Consider the following 19,173-nt stretch of genomic DNA (forward strand, 5'->3'; position numbering starts at 1 on the left):
CAAGGTCAATGGCAGAACTTTCTTAATCCTAAAACAAGCAAACCTTTTGTATAACTATTCAAAAATTATTCTGAAAAGCAAAAAAAATTATGTGAAAGCAAGAGTGAATCCATGCGTTCTTCCCAAATGAGGAAAATTGGAACAAAATAGTTTTTAAGGATGATTTACACAAATTTGTAGAACCAAGAGCAATATCAACACGGTCTTTTAAAATACTACATCCTCAGTCTTTTATCAAATATCTATTCTGAAAACTTCAACTCTAGATGATCCAGCCTCTGAATTAGAGCCTTGCATTCTTGTTTTGTTTTTCATTACTCCCTATACATCATCTGACCAGCTGTGACTTCCCAGCTCTTGGAAACAGTGATATATTTCCTCCTGGTTGCTTCGTGTCATAGATTCTGCTGTAGACTGATTTATGCGTAGGAATATAGCCAAGCTACATTTATGTCACATTAAGTGTGACATGAAAGGAACATAATTGGAATCTGTTGCCTGCCATCTGATGCACCGTACCCACTGAAAGATAAAAAAAAAATGGTAATTCTCACTTTTTTAATAAAGGGACAAAAATAACGAGCTTTGGTTTCTTCAGTCAACAGTTTGAAACCAAACTCACAGATGCAATGTGTCCACTTAGCAATTAATAGAATCTTAAACCATCTCAAATGGGATTCTTTCTTGTTAGGTTTAATGTACTGATGTACCTGAGTCTTGGATGTGTGCTTTAAGGGAAACATTTTGACTTATTCTTTTAAGATGATTTTTACAAATAAAGTCCTCTATGAACTGTAAATATCACATTTCTCAGTGGATCCATGTTTACATGTTTGCTTTGTTTTTTTACTGTAAGTGGCTGTAAAGAAAAATAATTACTTGCTTGTTGACTTACATTTCTAAAACTGTAATTTAGTGACAGATCATTTTTTTGGTATTACTACTAACAAAAAACATCCAAATCCAAAATGACGCCACATAAAAACTGCTGGTGGAAAAGTATTCTCTTTGTGCTAGTCTTTTCTTCAGCAGTGCTTTAGTGATCAGACACAATCTTACGTCATGGTGACTTAAATCTGATTTGAGCAGGAGACAGACAAAGCAGCATACAAAGAATGTAAAAACTGAGAGGGAAGCTTCAAATTGGAACCAGAGTCTCCTGGAGAATAATTAATGTGACATTTCCCTGACATTTAGTCCGAGGTATAGCAGAGGGGCCTGGAGATGGGAGGAAAGAAGAAAAGACATGAGCCAGAGAGGGATAAGGAAGACAAGGCAGACAGAATATGGGCAGAGCATCTTGACAAATAATGCAGCGTCAACTCACCTCCTTGTGATAGCTTTGCTTAGACATTAAAGTATAAGGGGAGGAGTGCTATTACACACATACACACACAAACGAAAACATACATAGACTAATGTTCAATATACCTTCAGTGATAATAAAATTGTACTTTGGTTGCTTAGTAACCATTTGTTTTGTGCTCATCTCTAAAATTCCCCACCTGTTTACAGGCTGTTACATTCCCATCTCTGAACCAGGATAAGTGACGAGCTAACACAGAGTCTGTGGTTGAAGCTAGACCACTCAACAAGCCCACAGTTGCCTATTAAAAAATACCTAAGACAATACATCAACCCCTATTACTGCTTTTAGTAGCGTGGTCTGTGGTTTCATGTTGCCCTTTTAAGCTAATTAGGAATTGATAAACTCTACTTCTTGCTGTGAGACGGTTGCTCTGTTTGTATGACAGGCTGTCCTACACTAAAGCTTTAAAACACCACTAAAGACATGTGGATTAATATCACGGCTAAACAAACCTAATGTGGACACTGGACATAGGCCTCTCGTCACTGTGTAGATAATTAGAGCCATTGATTTGCAGAAAATATACAGCCAAAGTAATCCGCTGTGTTATTGCCCAAAGTAAAGATGAGTACAGATTTGGTTCAGCATTTCAAAAAGATTTTCCATCGGTATTTTGATAAACTGCAGAAATCAGAGTGTGAGAACCGAGATGGCAGCATACGGTTGTCTCAAAGTGGTCATCTTTTTTGTGTATGCTACAGCACTTCCTTTGCTCTAACATAATAAACATTGATTTTGCATCTCTTTTATATTCCAAAGAAGAAGACATTTCACTGACAGACTCGCAGCACTCCTCTCAGCCGGTTTGTGGGTTAGAGCTGACAGATCGCACAAATTCTCACTGCAAAGCATTAGCCAGCAAAAAATTGGAAATTGTTTAATTTCCATTTCCCATACAATGCTTGTTGCAAGCTAAAAACAAGGCACGGTGCTCCTTTTAAACACAGTGCTAGAAAGTAAGACTGTCCTCTTTGATCCCTCATAATTATCCAGCCTTGAAGAGGTGCATCAAAGGTTTTTCATGCATAACACTGCTTTGGTCACCCAGGTTGCGAGTTGTAGGTTTTACTCTCTGAAGATCTGCAGAGGGCCAAATGGGTCTTACGCACTGATGCAGGGTGAGCACTACTGATAGGAGTTGCCAGATGTAGCTTTCAGATAAGGACATAATGTTCACTAGGGCAAGGTGTGTAATTACTCAGCACATTACATACTGCTTGGATGTGAGCTTATTCAAACAAATAGTACTTAATATCAACAGACAACCACATAATGTTAAAGTCTAGAGGCTGCATACTATCTAAAATTCTTTGTTAATAGAGCTTGAGCAGTAAGGTTCATGACTTCTTTCTTACTTATTACTGAATGATTCATGATCTAAACTCAAAAATGATCAACTAACCTTTTCTTGGTTTCCTTCCTGTACGGTAATGAATTGTCAAAACTGTCTTATTTGATCAAAACCGCTTCTTGCAAAGATTTATCCAAGCAATTCCAGCTTTAAATAATTTATGACTCCGAGTTTATGTGCACAAAAATACACTATAAGTCAATAACACAGCCCCCAGCAGAATATCTTTCATTCATTTGAGCCAGTGTGATTCATAAGCAACTTGCGGACTGCAGAGAAATATCAGAAAAAAAGAAGTATCAGAAAAAAATGGCCTTCATAACATGTGTAACAAAGTCTAATAAGTCATGTTTAACTGATGTGGTGATGCAATGTAAGTTTTGATTGTTCGGTGTGTCCTGCAGATCTGAAAACTTGACACTTCATGCATTGGAAAACTTTAGTTTAGAAGTGTAATGAACTTCTGTGTCTATAAGTTTGTATTAATACAATACATAATGCTTTTATGCAGCTTTAAATTCAAATCATGTCTTCTGAAGGGAGGCTGTGAATATTAGTTGACCTATCAGAACTGAATTGGATAAAACTGAGTCAGAAGGTCAAAAACAGTACATGAATCTCAGCCTCAGATTTGACCTGATGCTAATATCGGGCATGCTAACAAGCTGACGTGGGCGGGTAGAATACTTCGTGCATTTCATTTATCTTGTAAGAGGGAAGTCAGAACTCAAAATGAAATCCTTTCAGCCTCTGCATTTTCAGCGCAAAAAATGAAAATATCCTCATATTTTATGTTTGTTGAAAAAGTAGCCACTTCTCAAACACTCTGTTTGTTTGTTTGAGGCAGGACTCATTTTTTCACACGTGTATTTTGTACAAATAATGCTCAATGGTGGGCGGGCCTGATATTTGAAGTGACAACAAGATCAGTCCATGATCAGTCAGGTGATTTCACAGGCTGGCGTCTGCAAAGTCACTTGAAAAGTTAAACTATTCTTAACTTTCCAACACAAACTACTCCAACAAAACAAAGCAGCGGACCCAGAATTATATTTGACAATACATGCAGTCATCCCTTTAAAGTGAAAGATACCAAAACCACTGACATCCGTCACGCAAGCATCTTCTCACTGTGGCTGTCCATTTCACAAGAAACCACCCAAACTTTAACTTGTCAGAATTCCTCTGACTATAAATGGAACCATGAAATCCTGTAGAAGGCATATATATTTGCCTACAGTTTCTGTGTAATCATATGCAGATATTTGCCGATAGAGATTACTGAGCATGATGTCCTATTCCTGTTGGTGTTTTTATTCATTATTTTCAGTAAGTGTATCAAAGTGGTTGACAAACTGAGAGATTGGTGTTGGCATCCAAAAAAGAAAGTAATTTTTCTATTGCTTTGTTTACATATTTACTGTGAGTTCATTTTCATGCTTTCGTCAACCTGTACATACAACTTCCATCATTATCGAGCTTCAACCAATTACATGCTCAGCTCACACCCAAAACCCCATGGCATTTACCTTTGCTGCAACAGATGAGCTCGGCTTTTCCAGTAGATCCCAAAGTTTCTTTCGTTTTTCTGCACAGCAAGTGTTGTCAAACTCTTCTCCCTCTCGGTCTTTTAAATTGTCGGCCTCTCGTTTGAGCTCCTCATTCATTTGCTCCTTTTTCTGGTGGTACCTTGCCTGGCAACATGACTCCAGATATATCTCATCAATGCCCCAGTAGTCAAGTTCTTGACTAAATGACAGGGCACACATTTCCTCCATCATGTGCAGCTTGCCCGTACGGTAAAAGTTCAGAATTGAAGTGAACGCCCCTGGATGTCGGTCGAAAAAGTACTCGTTCTCCTCAAGATTGTAGTCGTCGCACACTTCCATCAAAGATTCATGAGAGTTGCAATCTCTCATCTTTCCCAAACGCGTTCGTGGTAGCCTGTCCAACGTTCGCCACAAGACTTCATGTGGGAGACCCCCAACATTCAGCCTGACTCTGCGGTAGCATGACTTGCTGCGAATGATGTCCACTGGTTCAGGCGGCAGGGATGATGTTGACTGAGAGCCAGCTTTATTTAACTCCAAGGATTTTTCCATGATGACTTTGAGTTGAGGAAGTAAACATCCAGTGCTATGGACTGCAGTGAATCTTCTTTTCATTCATTATGGTGTCTAGAGTAATCATAAAAACAAAAAGAAGCCATTAGTTTACAAGGATTTGGCCTTAATCTTAGATTTGAGTGACTCACCAGTCTCTGAACTGATATGGTGGTAACAGTTTGTAGTTTCTAACCCTGAACAGAGGTCTAAAATGTAGCATTCAGCACCACTAATAAATGCAGCAGTTCACCAAAGAATAAATTAAGTTCCAATCCCTATTCCAAAAAGATTGGGATACTGTATGAAATGTAAATACAAACAAGAATGTTATGAATGTTATGATTTAGTCTCAAAACTACATTTTCATTCAAAATTGAACATAGAAAACACTGAATGTTGAAAGTGAGACATTTTGCAATTTCAATTAAAAAACATCAGCTCATCTTGAATTTGATGGCAGCAACACATCTAAAAATAAATTGGGACATGGCCATCTTTACCACTGTGTAGAGCCCCCTCTTCGTTTTAACAACAGTCTGTAAACATATGTGAACAGAGGAGACCAGTTGTTCGACCTTTGAGAGAGGAACGTAGTCCCTTTCTTGTCTCATATAGGATTCTATCTGCTCAACAGCCCTGGTTTTTCTTTGTTTTATTTTGTGTTTCATGATTTACCAAATGTTTTTAATTGGTAAAAGGTCTGAACTGCGGTCAATCCAGCACCTGGACTCTTCTATCTTGAAGCCATTCTGTTGTAATAGATGCAGTGCGCAGTTTATCATTGTCTTGCTGAAATATGCAAGGCCTCCCCTGTCAAAGATGTTATCGGGAAAGGACCATTCTCTACAACCTGCATACCTTTCAGCATTGATGGTGGCTTTGAAGCTTCAGCATTGAGATGTGCAAGTTGCAAATTCACACTAATGCATCCCCACACCATCAGAAATGCAAGCTTTTGAAATGAGTGCTGATAACAAGCCAGATGGTCCCTCTCCTCTTTTGTCCAGAGGACATGGTGTCCATGTTTTCCAAAATGAATTTCAAATTTTGATTATTCTAACCACAGAACTGTTTTTTTTTTTACTTTGATCTAAGTCCAATCTCAATTAGTTTTGGCCCAAAGAAGTCAGCATTTCTGGATCATGTTGACCTTTGACTTCTTCTTTGCGTGATAGAACTTTAACCTCTATTTGTGGATGACAAAGTGAATTGTATTCACAGACAATGATTTCTGACAGTGTTCCTGATCCCATGCAATGATTTCCATGACAGAATCATATCTGTTTTAAATGTATTGCCCCCTGGGGCTCTGAAGATCACAGGCATCTAATATTGATTTTCAGCCGTGTTCCTCGTGCACATAGATGTTTCCAGTTCCTCTGAAACTTCCAATGTAATTATGCATTGTCGATAATGGAATATTCAGGGTCTTTACAATTTCATGTTGAGGAAAATTATCCTAAATTTGCTTCATGATTTCTTGTCATAGTTTCTTGAAGATTGCTGATCCTCTACCCTTTTTTCCCTCTGAGAAATTTTGCCTCTCTATGGTGCTCTTTTATACCCGAACATGTTATATGTTCACCCAGCTGATTCTGTTTGGTACCACTTACTTCTTCACTTTTGTGGACATGATTTATGAGATTCGCTTTTGTTTTTATTTACATTTCACTTATCATCCCTATTTTTTATTTTTTTGGAATCAGGATTGTAAATCTACTTATTCCTGATTTTTCTTCTCTCATTTCTTCTGTCATCTTTGCCTCGCTATCTTCAATGATTCGGATGAACCTAAGAAGGTCAAATTACTCACTGATTGAACAGCTAAAATGGATGACTCTACATGCTTCCCAAATAGACTTATACATTGAAACCAAGCAAAAGTTTGCAGGATCCTGAAAACCTGATCTGAAAATAACCTCTTTAAAGTGCTCCTGGTCAGGGAAATTACGGCCAGATGAAGTGTATTCTTGTTATGTTCAACTATTTCACCACTGACTGCTGCTCTAGGATTATTGTGAATATTTTTATTCTGTTTCTGTTCTGAATCAACCACAAAACCTTTGTGAACAGTTAGGGGTTTTTGAGATGACTCACACATAGTATCAATGCAAGGAACAGTTGCTTGCCTTATTTTGTGTTGCTTTCATCTAAAATAGCCACGAAGGGAAATCTCATTAAAATAATTCCCAAAACCCTAATCAGACTGGCACCCAGCTCAGAACTGTAAGGTCCAAATGACAAGAACCGAAAGCACTGGCCGGATGAGCTCAAGAGTATAAGATTTTTTTTTAATGAATTGTTATTTTGTTGTAATATCACTTAGAGTATTCATTTTAAAATTATGTTTCAGTATATCTGCTGGACCAACAACATGTGTGTCCTCAGACGTTATTCTTGAGATGACTCATGCTAAACCGGCTTGCAAAGGCTGGTTTGATTGTAATTTGCGAGGTTAACAGAGACAATGTTTTGGAACGTGGACAAATTGTCCACATCTTGTTGGCCCAGAAACCAAACCAGAAAATTTAAGTTTCGAAAAACTACATTGACTTACTCCGTTTTTGGAGACTATATCACTGACAAAACTATCTTGCATGTCTTATGGATGTCTTCACGGATATACACAGTCTGGAGGGAAATGAGGGTCGTGCTCAATTGATTTGATTTGATCGTTTGAATATTGCATTTTCCCTCTCTCTCTCTCTCTTTTGACGCCCATGCAGTACTGTGGGTGGGACGCAGGACGAAACAGAGATGAGTGCGGTGAAAAGTGAACGCTGTCCAGTCCAGAGGTGCTGAAACACCGGAAAGTGCTGCTTTCGTTTATGCATTTTGCTGTCTCCCTGAATCACTAATAGCCTCTCTTGGGGATGAAGGCTGATTGACAAGAACACGTCTTTTCATTCCCTGAGCCTTTTATGAGGCAGACGTGGCACTAGCTGCATACTCCACGTACTATGTATTATATTTATCTTTGAATGAGAGCGAGAGTCCAACAACACACCAGGCCTGCAGATGTGATCTTGAAGTTTCCAATACTTCATAAACGCAATTAGGCCTGACGACTCTGTCAAAATAAAGAAATTGCTAGTTTAAGATAAAGGTTAATACAGTGCGTGATCTAGAATGCAGACACTGTTCTGTCGACCTGAGAACATGCTGTAACAGGCTGCAGGAAACACACACAAAAAAAAACAAGTATCAATTTAATATTCAAGGCTTCCAAAAAAATGTTCAGCATCAAATAAACATGACTCCTTCATTTGCACACATTGCTGTTCTGTGAAGCTACAAAGAGAATGGTGAGATCAAAAATCTAAAAGTGCAATTTCGTGAAACCTCAATCGCAGAGCGTTTCTCGTATTTTCAGAAAATGAACGCTCCATATTGGTGCAGCTTGGATGCAGAGTGCCCCAACAATCACAAGCTATTTCAAGTGACAGGTTATATGATTCAAAGTACAGAGATGTAAATAAGCTTAAAAATACCGTGGTGGGTTGTTGTCATCCTGCACTGAATCAAACCAGCACGTACCGCTCTGTGAACAATCAGTCTGCTGCCATAAGCGAAGATGAAGCATTTGAAAACAGGAGGCGTCGATATTGGTTTACTATTGCCAGGGTTTAACCCATTTCCCCCTCCTCTGCCTCCAACATAGCAGACAAATCTTCAGCACGATCTACTGCCTACCCGCCGGTTTCCTGCTCGCATATCTTGGTACAATGTTTCCCCTGAAGATCAACAAGTATGCAGACAGCTCATTTTGACAGACTACCTGTGTTCCCGGTCAGCTGTGTGAGGAGGCGCCGCATCTCAGAGAAGGTGGATCCATGGCAGCTCCGCGCTCCCCTCCACATCTGTTTAACTGTTTCCGCACCGCGTCCTGACACTGTAAACACTCTGCTGGGTGCTGGAGGACTGTAGCCTAAAATAAAGCATAAAACTGTACATGAAAAGATGTGCATGAGCTCATATTATATGACCAATGACCAATAGGCAATACATTGACATAAGCATTTTTATTTGAGGTGGGTGGGTGAATTTTTGCTCCACTTGTCAAAAGGGGAGAAGAAAAAGTATTTTGATTCCTTTCAAATTTCGTTAGCCCAATAGCATAATAAGTACATTTTTGGCCAAATTGTAATATCTGCCTAAATGTACTCCACCCTACCACTTCTGCATCACCCTGCCTTCTATTGCCTATGTCCTCAGCCTATCAGAACACATTTTAGAGTCCAAAATCACTATCTGCCTTATTCATCTCTTTGACTTGGGCATTTTTGACGCATTTTTTTGTAAGTAACCCAAAAACATTCAAATATGACTTCAATCAATTATGCTATTAGGCTAACGATTTAGCAAAAAAAAAAAAAAAGAAAAAGAAAAAAAAATAGAATAGAAGAGCTGCTTTCTAGATATAAGTTAAATAACAACGATGTTTTAGCAGTGAAACCTGCCTTACTTTTAAGTATCAAAGGCAAGTACTTAGCAGAAAATGGCCCCCAAAAACCTATGCATTCTGTTGTTTATGTGCATTGTGTTTTTTTTTTTTATAATCAGTTCTAAATGGAGTCAGTTTAAACTATTTAATGCCTACAGTTAGGCTGATGTGTTGTCCGTCTCATTCTATTGGGTCCAGGCTCAAACAAAGGAAGAAGTAAAGTTGTTGCAATATGAGAGCTTATTGGTTCAGATAGAAGAATGAAAAATCTGATGTAACAGATTCATCTTCATGTTTTTGTGAAAAATTGTATCATTTGACCTCAACATGACAGTACAGTTTATTCAATGAAGCTGTCTTCAAGGTTTGGAGGAGAAAACAAATCATGGTGGAGATCAACAGCATCTTAACTTCACCAATGTGGAAATGTGTCTTTTTTTTATAATGTTATTCTGTATTTTTCGAAGCCTACATGTTGATTTTATATTCCAATGTTAAACAAAACCAGTAAGAACACATGATAATATAGCACAATGCAGGCAAAATGTTATGGATAGGTTTTGGATATTATAATACAGTGACCTAAGATTGTTTTCAAATTACCTTCATACATGTTTTAGAACAAAACTCCACTTGCATAATTGTGTATTTGTAAAATGGCTTCTTTTTTTGTCCTTCTTTCTTCTTCTTAGGCCTTTATATTCCTTTCGGAACATAGGCCATTGATGAAGACTTTCCACCCTCGTCTGTCTTGTGCCATTTTCTCCAGCTGTTTCCACGACAGTCCCCTCTTCTTTACATCCATCTCTGTGCTCCTTCTCCAGTTGTTCTTGGGTCTCCCTCTGCTTCTTTTGCCTTGTGGGTTCCATGTTAATGCCTGTTTGGTTATAGCTGTGTTGTTTTTTCGCAGGGTATGTCCAATCCAGCTCCACTTCCTCCTCATGAGCTGTGCCTCTATTTTTTCCTGCTTGGTGCGTTCCCACAGGCTGGTGTTGCTGATGCAGTTGGGCCAGAAGATCCTGAGGATGCGTCTTAGGCAGTGGTTGGTGAAGGTCTGCAGCTTATTGGTGATTTGTTTGGTGGTCCTCCAGGTTTCTGATCCATATAGCAGCACTGTTTTGACGTTGGAGTTGAAGATTTTGAGCTTGGTGTTGAGTGAAATGTTTTTGGCTTTCCAGATCTTATTTAATATGTTGAATGCTGTTCTTGCCTTCCCTATTCTTGATTTCACATCTTCTTCTGTTCCACCATCCACTGCAATTACACTTCCTAGGTATGTGAATTTGTCTACCTCTTCTAATGGGCTGTCCCTGATGTTTATGGGACTTGTGCTTTTGTTGTTTACTCGCATTATTTTGGTTTTCCCTCCATTTATTTTGAGCCCCAGTCCTGCTGCGTTCTTTTCAAGCAGTTGGGTTTTCTCCTGCATCTGTTGGTGATTGTGTGAGAGTAGAGCAATGTCATCGGCGAAATCCAGGTCTTCTAGTTGTTCTGTCAGACTCCATTGGATGCCTGTCTTTTTATTGTGGGTTGTTTGTTTCATGATCCAGTCAATGCATAGGAGGAATAGGAAAGGAGAAAGTAAGCATCCCTGTTTCACTCCAGTGAGCACGGTGAATGTTTTCTGTGTTTGTCCCTGGTGGAGCACTTGGCACTGCATGTCCTGATATGAGCTCTTGATGATGTTTATGTATTTAGTGGGTATTCCATAGTGTGCCATTAAACTCCATAACAGCTTACGGTCTACACTGTCAAATGCCTTTTCAAAGTCGATAAAATTGACGTAGACAGAGGTGTTCCATTCTATCGATTGTTCTATGATGATCCTGAGGGTAGCAATTTGGTCACTGCATGATCTTCCATTTCTGAAACCCGCTTGGTGTTCTCTCAGCTCATCGTCAACACTTTTTCGCAGTCTTTCTAAGATGATGCGGTTTAACACTTTTCCTGGTGTTGATAGTAGCATGATCCCCCTGTAGTTGTTGCAGTCTCTAAGGTCTCCTTTTTTGGGGATGATGGCTATGAGCCCATCTTTCCAGTCTGCCGGTATGTTTTCCTCCTCCTCCCATATTTTCCTGATGAGTGTGTGGAGCATGGTGGTTGCAGTTTCGACATCAGCCTGTAGGGCCTCTGCTGGAATTTCATCTGGCCCCGCTGCTTTGCCACGTCGTAGCATCTTGATAGCCATCCTTACTTCAGATCTTGTTGGGGGGGCACAGTTGATCTCGAGTATGTGTGCTGCTGGTGGAATCTCGATGACTTGGTCGGGCGGTGGTCTATTCAACAGCTCGCTGAAATGTTCTGTCCATCTTTGGTGTTGTTCCTCCTTAGTGGTAAGGAGTCGTCCCTCATTATCCCGGATTTGTATGTTGTTCTGTCTGAATTTCCCCGCTAGTTTCCTGGTGGTCATGTAGAGTTCCTTGAGGTTGTTTTGTGCTGCTGCTTCCTGTGCTACTCTTGCCAAAGCCTCAATGTAGTTTTTCTTGTCCAGTTTGGCGCTTTTCCTCACTTCCTTGTTTGCTTCTTCATAGTCTTTTTGGGCTGCTGCTTTCCTTGCTCGTGTTTTGCATTTGTTGAGTGTGTCCTTTTTGGCCCTCCTTTCTTCTATTCTCTTCAAGGTTTCTGTTGACAGCCAAGGTTTGTGGTTTGTAGTCCTTTTCCCAATAACTTCCAGACAAGTCTCCTTCCATATGCTTTTCACGCTGTTCCAGTACTCGTTCACTGATTGTTGTTCTTCTTGCAGGGCTTGAAACCTGTTCTGAAGGGTGGTTTTATACAGCTCAGTTGTTCCAATGTCCTGGAACAGCTGGATGTTGAACTTTGTTCTGTTCCCAGAGGGGGTATTGCAGCGCTTTAGCTTGAGTTGGAGTTTTGCAGCCACTAGGTGGTGGTCTGACCCGGCGTCTGCCCCCCTCTTCACTCTTACGTCCAAGAGAGACCGTCTGAACTTTCGGTTGATACATATGTGGTCAATCTGGTTTTCAGTAGTGTGGTCGGGAGATATCCAGGTGGCTTTATGAATGGGTTTATGGGGGAATACGGTGCCTCCTATGACAAGGTTGTTGTCAGCACAAGTGTCAGCAAATCTTTCCCCATTTTCGTTCATGGTGCCAAGTCCGTGTCTTCCCATGGTCAGCTCGTATCCATTGTTGTTATTTCCCACCTTGGCATTCATGTCGCCTATGAGTAAGGTTAGGTCTTTTTCCTTCCTGGACTGGAGTAGATGTTGTAGTTGGTTATAGAAATTATCCTTTCTTTCCTCCTCGGTATTGTTGGTAGGTGCATAGCACTGTATGATTTGAAGGTTGATTTTTTTATGGGTGGTTTTGAATCTTGCCGTGATGATTCTTGAGCTGATGGGCTCCCAGCTGATGAGGGCCCTTTGTGCTTCTTTGGAGAGCATGAGTGCCACTCCTTCTGTGTGTGGTGCTGCTTCCTCTGCATGTCCAGAGTAGAGTATGGACTCACCACTGGCTAGTTTGACTTCACCTGTCTGGGTCCATCTGGTTTCGCACAGGCCAAGAATGGAAACCTTGTATCTGCTCATCTCTTTAGCAATGACTGTTGTTTTCCCTGCTGTGAACATGGTCCTGATATTCCAGGTTGCGATGTTGGTCGGTTTCCTAGGGGATAGAAGATTCCGCCGCACCCTCTCCGGACGGTTTTCGGTGTGCGACTTCATTCTCTCTTCCGCTTGTATGCTTGAAGAGTCTTCCTCTCCTAGGTTGTGGGGTTTCTTGTTCTTCATTTTTTTGTCCTAGCTGCCTAAAAGTTTTTGAAATTACACCAATTAATCTCCCTCACTGGAAACTCTGTGACCGTTGAATCTGCAAATACATTTCTTAAAAATGAATTAACTGATTAATGAATAGATAAATATGACTGCCACTCTGTGTGGAGATGACTCGAAGAGTAGCAAAAATAGGAAATACCAGTTTGACTTAGTTTTCATTTCTTTTTTTAATCCAAAAACTTACACAAATTATCTTACACACAGCAAACCTTAGTATGATTTCAAGGCAAGATGATTCAATATAAAAATGGAATAAATACTTTTATAATATATTTAAAAAAAAAAACAATTTATCAAACAACACATTTCATAGTGATTGAACATATCACATTTCATGCCATGTCCTCTTGAGTCTGAACCTGACCATCAAATCTCCATTAGGCTGAAGCATCCCAAAGCCGCAGCGACTGGGATTAGCTGGTGGAAGTTCAGCTTCAGGGTTGCACAGCTCCAGATCAAAATTGGTCAAGAGCAAAAACACAAATCTGTGGAGGTAAAAGCAGTCGACAGAGGTAACAAACTGGCCACTTATCAGCATAACTAACCAGATAATACTTCACAGATAGATAGAGAGCATGAGAGCAGGACTGAAATGATAAAAGGAGAATATCAATTGAAAATAATTTTTTGCTGGTCTTGCGGGGAAACTCTTTGATGACAAATGCACCCCTTTTAAACTTTAAGCTGCATGTTGGAAAGATATGACCAAAAAACCAAATAGATTTGTTTTACTTACTGTTTAATAGCTGTAACAGCAAACTCTTTCGCTGGGCAACTGTTCCTCCCTGCGCCCCAAGGCAAGGTGTAGTACTTCAATCTTTTTCCATCCTTGTAGAATGCATCCTTCACTGTTTTATCTTCATTTAGAAAACGGTCATACTTGAACATCTGTCAGGAAGAGAACATGGAGGGGTTAGTTATGGGTGTGTGCTTGATAAAATTTCGCTAACAAGTCTGATAATTTGCCTTCTGTTCTATACCTTCTGTAAGGAATAATGTATCATTATTACCAATAACCACTGAAGACAAGCAGGATAAACTTTGATAAATGATCTCACTTTACTGATAGTCCCTCTTGACACTCAATTTGTGGGTATTTACCACCCTTTGTCATGAATATTCCGTCAGATTTAATGACAATTTTTAATTCTGGCTCCCCAACCTCATGTGCTATAACATGGCTTCAAAGTATCATAGTAATCTGTTGGTTTCCAAACCCCAGAAAATGTTGCATAAACTCATCAAGCGCTATATTGGTACACTTTAAACATTAAGTACTTGTGGTTCTTGGTGTATCTGTGGGTCCATCTGAGGACTGAGGAAGGGAAACAGACACACTCTGTCCCCACGTCTGAGGCGATACTCCTGTCCATCAGCCATGCGGAGGATCTTGTCTTGCACCACTTCCCTATTGATCATTACAGCAGCAGTGAGCCGTAGAGTCTCTTTCAGAATGCTATCTGAAGAATGGAAAGGACAGCAAAGTGGATGATGTCAGAGGGTTGTCATCACTGGTTAAATCAGCTGTGTCCTCCGGCATAAATTAGAGAGGTACAAAAATCGGCACGGCTATGAAGGTATGAAAAAGGCTATTACGATTTAATGGATTCAAAGGTTAAACTTCAGTTGTCACTGTCATTGATTCTGTTTTTTTTTCCCCTCAGCTAGTCAAGTGAACCTTTGTTTCCATCTCCCTGAAGTGATTAGAACCTAAGGTGTAGGAGCACAAATGAATAACAGAAAAAATGCAAGCAGCTGTTACGCACCAAACACAGGTGTGCTGTGTGCTTCCAGCAGGTTCGCGGGGGGATGCTGCAGGGAAGTATCCTGGAGAGTGGAAAGAACTCTGATCTCGGACTGAACAGCCTCCATGGCCTCAGGGTGAGTGAGCAGGAAGCCAAGGACCCAAAAGGCAGCAGGCCCAGCATTACACTGACAGGAAAAAACATCAAACACAGCACACAATCTTACGTAAGCTTTAAGTCTGAAAAACTGCACAGATTCAGTGTTCATTTTGTAAAACTGGAGGTTGACATGTGGTTAATATTTTCATTACTTTTCTGAGCAAGAACATTCCTCATATGCAATTTCCTTTCATGTCTTTGTTACGCTGCTGTGTGGATATGACTGACATGATGAGAAGCCAGTAAATCAGTCCACACATTGTAGATACTGATGTCAGCCTCACTGGAGGTAACACCTGAGCCCGTCAAACAGTAATTGCTCTGGGTTAAGGGAGCTGTTCTCCTTACCTCTGCACATCTCAGGTCAGCTCTCCACTGACAACTAGGGCAAAAGCCCACAAGCGACTGGAAGTACATCACATTGTCTTTCTGCCCCCTTATGGTCTTCAGATCACTAGATTTAATATCTTAGATAATGATATAAGTCTGGCTAGCCCCGTAGCTGTAGGGTGGAGATTATTAAAGATTGGCTATTACGAGGCATAATCAGAGATGCAGATGAGAAAACTGTTACCATTTGCATGTTTGTACTCTAAATACATCGATTCTGCAGTGTTACACCTTGGTTTTTATATGGATTGAATTAATCGGTGATGTTGTGGGGTTGGTAGTTTCTCTTCTTTGGCTGATTTAGTTATTCATTCACAGTCTAAATGCTAAGCTAAGCTAACCAGGAGCAACTCCTTACAGATTAAAATATGTGCGAGTGTGTGTGTCCTCTCTCACAAGACAATAAATCACAGTCAATCCTGCAATGTACATAAGTAAGAAATCAATCTCATTTTATGTATTGAATGTTGCAGTCGATAACATTGATTATTGTTGCAAATGGACAAACTCCAGTTTATGTAGGGCTTGTGATGATGTAGGTATGTTTAGAGAAATCCCAGCATTACACTTTACCCATAAATACATCGGCCTGCCTGTAACACATGTAGAAGCCACATTCCCTCTGGCACCTCTCACTAGCCTCAAATCTAATCCCTCTGTTCTCTGCAGCAGTGCTCCAGTTTCCGTCCAAGACTGGTAATGTGTGGTCCAATACCCCAGCAGACATGATAACGCACAAACATACTTGGAAACTGGCAGTGTCTCCCCAGACATACACCCATTACTGTTGCAGTAACACAGATAGGGTAAAAATAGGGCTGAAACTGTTGCAGATGAAATGTTGTAGAAATGAACCGGAGACAAGGATCTTACACGGCTCGCTTTCTCCCCCACCTGGCAGCCCAGAGCAACGACACTGTGCTGCTTTGGACCGGTGAGCAACATTTCTCCATTTGCACCTATCCATTCATATCGCATATACAAAGGCAAGTTCTGTGATATTTAAAGTATATATTTTCCTATATTCAAACAACATCTTTGTCACGCACACAGATGAAACGTCATTGAGAGGAGCTCCATTACAGCTTGCAGAGAGAACATGAATGAGAGCGCTGTTCCTGAAAAGAGGAAACAACTTCAGCTGACTAATACAGTTCAATGTTTACACTTATAATTCCCATTCCAGAAGTGGGACAAAAGGGATGTGGAAACTGATTAAAACTGGCAAAAAACACCATGTTACAGGTTGAGACAGGTTGCTGTGAATAACTTGGCACTGAGGAATTCACTCCCTCTCAGTTCTGCACTGTTGACAGACTGACACCGCGGAGTGGAATTCAAGCATTCAACTGGGGTGAGGAGAGTTTGTATGCTTCAGTATCCTGGCATCAAAGTGAGGCTGCGTGTGCTTATGATTTGTGTATATGTGGTAGAGAGACAGGCAGTTAAAATGCTCCCACCTGTGTGGTCCAGAGCTGTAACAGCAGAGCTTTTTTCTGCATATCTGCATCTATTCCCTCCTCCTGTAGAAAGTGATGGTAGCTCTTCTGCCAAGAATTGGACTCCGACCTTCCATTCAGCCAGTTTGGAGACAGCAGCTCCCAAAGTTGCTCCTTGCATGTGTTGGCTATTTTGCTTTCCCCTGTTACCAAGCCAACATAAAAGCCCATACATCTTACTGTGCTGTCTACATAAATATAAAATTAGACAAGATATTGTTGCAAAAGAAAAAAAACGTACGTCTGTTTACTGCAGAAAAAAAAGCACCAGAGTAATATTTTCACATAATCGCTTACCTCGTGTTAGGGAAGCGCGAGCCAGTTTGGTTAGAAGTTCATCAAACTTTCTAAACTCTTGGTAGACAGCAGAAGGATTTTCCTTCCTCTCAAACAAAGTTAGGTAACCAGCCCTGTGAACAGTTTGGTATGAAAAGATGATAATAAATTCCTGTCTGTCACTCAGTGTAAACAATGACGTGGAGTCAATCCTTTTGAAAAGCTTGACTCACAGTATTTGTATAGGGTCTAAAATGCAGGATGTATGTTACCTGAAAAGAAGATTGTAACAGAGGCTAAAGAGGCCATCTTGCGTCCACTCTGAAGGACTGTTATTGTGGTTACTGAAAAGCACGCTGTGAAGATGGGCCTTCATGGAACTGCTGAGCTTCCAGAGATTGACACCTTGAAAATGCCTAAAGAATGCAAATTAAAAAGACGATCGTGAGATTTGCATGACTCGTTTAAAAACTTTCTTTTAATTAACGGTATGGGTTTAAAAGATGAATTCATTACTGTTCCATCCATTTTCTCTCCGATGCTGGCTTGACGGTTGGCAGGTGCACACTGAAGATCCTTTTAATGAGCTTCTTTCTGATGGGGGTGAAGTCCAAGCAGACTGTATCACTCAGCACACTGTCAAAGGAGTTTGGGTCCAGCAGCACTGTCACGTAGTGACCAGCAGCACAGACCTGCAGCAACATCACTGTAGGTGTTCAAATATTCAATGGCTCCAGCTGTTCACCAGATCGGATTAGAGTTTTTTTTTATTATGCTTAACTGTATGCCTTTCTATGAAGGCTTGATCAGTGTTTACAGTGCAGAAATAATAAATTAAGGTGGCCTTTGAAGCACTAATTTCACAAGTATTCAGAATAAAAATATCATGCAACTAAATAACTTGCAGCCACTTCCCTGCTCTTTTAAAAAGTATTTATTACTGAGATTATGTGAAAATATTACTCTGGTGCTTTTTTTTTGGGATTTGAAAATAGACATTTCATGTTTCATGTTTCTATAAAACAACCACTGAACATGAAAAAGAAACTCCAATATGATATATGATATATGCCGACATATGATCATATCAACTGTCCCAACTTACTGTGAAGATATCGCCATGTTTCGCTTTCATGCGAGCCAGAAAATTTGTGGCATCTTTTCCAAATTCAAGAGCATGTCCCAACCATGGCAGGAACCCTTTGTCAAGAGGAGGTTCTTTTTTCTGCCTGTCAGTACAAAAAAAAAAACGTATTAAAGTTACAGCAGTGTGAGAGTTTGAACAACTGCTTTTCACATATTCATAAATCTCACCAAACAGGTTTGGGGTTTACGTGAAGTCATACAAATTATCTTTCTGCTCTGTGGTTAAAAAGGCATGCAGGATGGAAAAATGGATCCAAAGTCTTTCATGTCATGTTGTTTAAAACCAAAATCATACACTGAGAACATTGTGTTTAATCAAAAGTGATATATTTTCCATATGAATAAAGTGATATGTCAAAGTATACCAAACTCCGTCATCAATAACTGATTAAAATTAAGCTTTACAAAGTAAAAATACTAAGCCTAAATTCTGCTTTTGTAGTTTTTATAAAAAGACTAAAAAGACAAATGTAATATTTGCAAAGATCAACAAAAGCTTTACCTTGTGCGAGAGGAGTAAAGGTAAACTACTATAAGGAGTCCATTAAGAAGTAAAAATATTGTCCACAACATTTCTAGGTCTGACACTTGAGCTGCCCTGTAGACAATTTACCTTATAGCTGCTGGCAACTAGCTTTAAGTCTGGCTTAGTGGTAACTACCCCCTTCTTAGGGGGCGTGGAAAGGTGTGGCTGGTGACACAATGTGTTACACAATACTTTGGTAGACAGTATCAGACATCACAGATACCGCCACATCCCCATAAAGTCACACACACGGAAATTTATACTGTTTCGAGATTAATTCCCATCAATTTCAGAATATTGACAAGCCACGTAAACTAAGTCCTTCCTTACAACTTCATGAAGTAGTTGTCAAACTACAATGTCAAATACC

General features: G+C 40.0%; 2 protein-coding genes across 5 annotated transcripts in view; both read right to left on the minus strand.

Annotated features, from left to right (window-relative positions):
- Positions 1–8,677, minus strand: part of kcnb1 (potassium voltage-gated channel, Shab-related subfamily, member 1) — a 41,688-nt gene extending 33,011 nt beyond the window's left edge. Inside the window, exons 1-2 of one of the 3 annotated variants that reach the window (XM_075461212.1) lie at positions 8,604–8,677; positions 4,250–4,897 (exon numbers count right to left, since the gene is read on the minus strand). In XM_075461212.1, the coding sequence (XP_075317327.1) occupies positions 4,250–4,885 (636 nt within the window). In that variant the 5' untranslated portion in view covers positions 4,886–4,897; positions 8,604–8,677. Of the gene's footprint in view, positions 1–4,249; positions 4,898–8,316 lie in introns of all 3 variants that reach the window. The other 2 variants (XM_075461211.1, XM_075461210.1) reach the window with 2 other exon arrangements.
- Positions 8,678–13,204: 4,527 nt separating this feature from the next.
- Positions 13,205–18,896, minus strand: ptgis (prostaglandin I2 (prostacyclin) synthase). 2 transcript variants are annotated; one of them, XM_075462173.1, is made up of 10 exons: positions 18,780–18,896; positions 18,237–18,360; positions 17,648–17,823; positions 17,404–17,547; positions 17,153–17,265; positions 16,817–16,998; positions 14,829–14,994; positions 14,341–14,522; positions 13,799–13,950; positions 13,205–13,547 (listed from the first exon to the last, which is right to left on the minus strand). In XM_075462173.1, the coding sequence occupies exons 1-10, from the start codon at positions 18,848–18,850 to the stop codon at positions 13,388–13,390; spliced, it is 1,470 nt and encodes a 489-aa protein (XP_075318288.1). In that variant the 5' UTR covers positions 18,851–18,896; the 3' UTR covers positions 13,205–13,387. The 2 variants fall into 2 exon arrangements, with proteins under 2 accessions (XP_075318288.1, XP_075318290.1); XM_075462175.1 differs by lacking the exon at positions 18,780–18,896 and having other exon boundaries at positions 17,648–17,725; positions 18,237–18,350.
- Positions 18,897–19,173: the final 277 nt, after the last annotated feature.

This window comes from Odontesthes bonariensis, chromosome 3 (genome assembly GCF_027942865.1).
Source record: "Odontesthes bonariensis isolate fOdoBon6 chromosome 3, fOdoBon6.hap1, whole genome shotgun sequence".
Taxonomy (NCBI): domain Eukaryota; kingdom Metazoa; phylum Chordata; class Actinopteri; order Atheriniformes; family Atherinopsidae; genus Odontesthes; species Odontesthes bonariensis.

Coding starts and splice junctions, on each gene's coding strand:
- ptgis (XM_075462173.1), bottom strand. CDS start 18,850: ATGTTGTGGACAATATTTTTACTTCTTAATGGACTCCTTATAGTAGTT. Junction 17,548..17,647: donor GAGAGAAAATGGATGGAACA/GTAATGAATTCA, acceptor TGCATTCTTTAG/GCATTTTCAAGGTGTCAATC. Junction 14,995..16,816: donor TACAGCTCTGGACCACACAG/GTGGGAGCATTT, acceptor TTTTCCTGTCAG/TGTAATGCTGGGCCTGCTGC.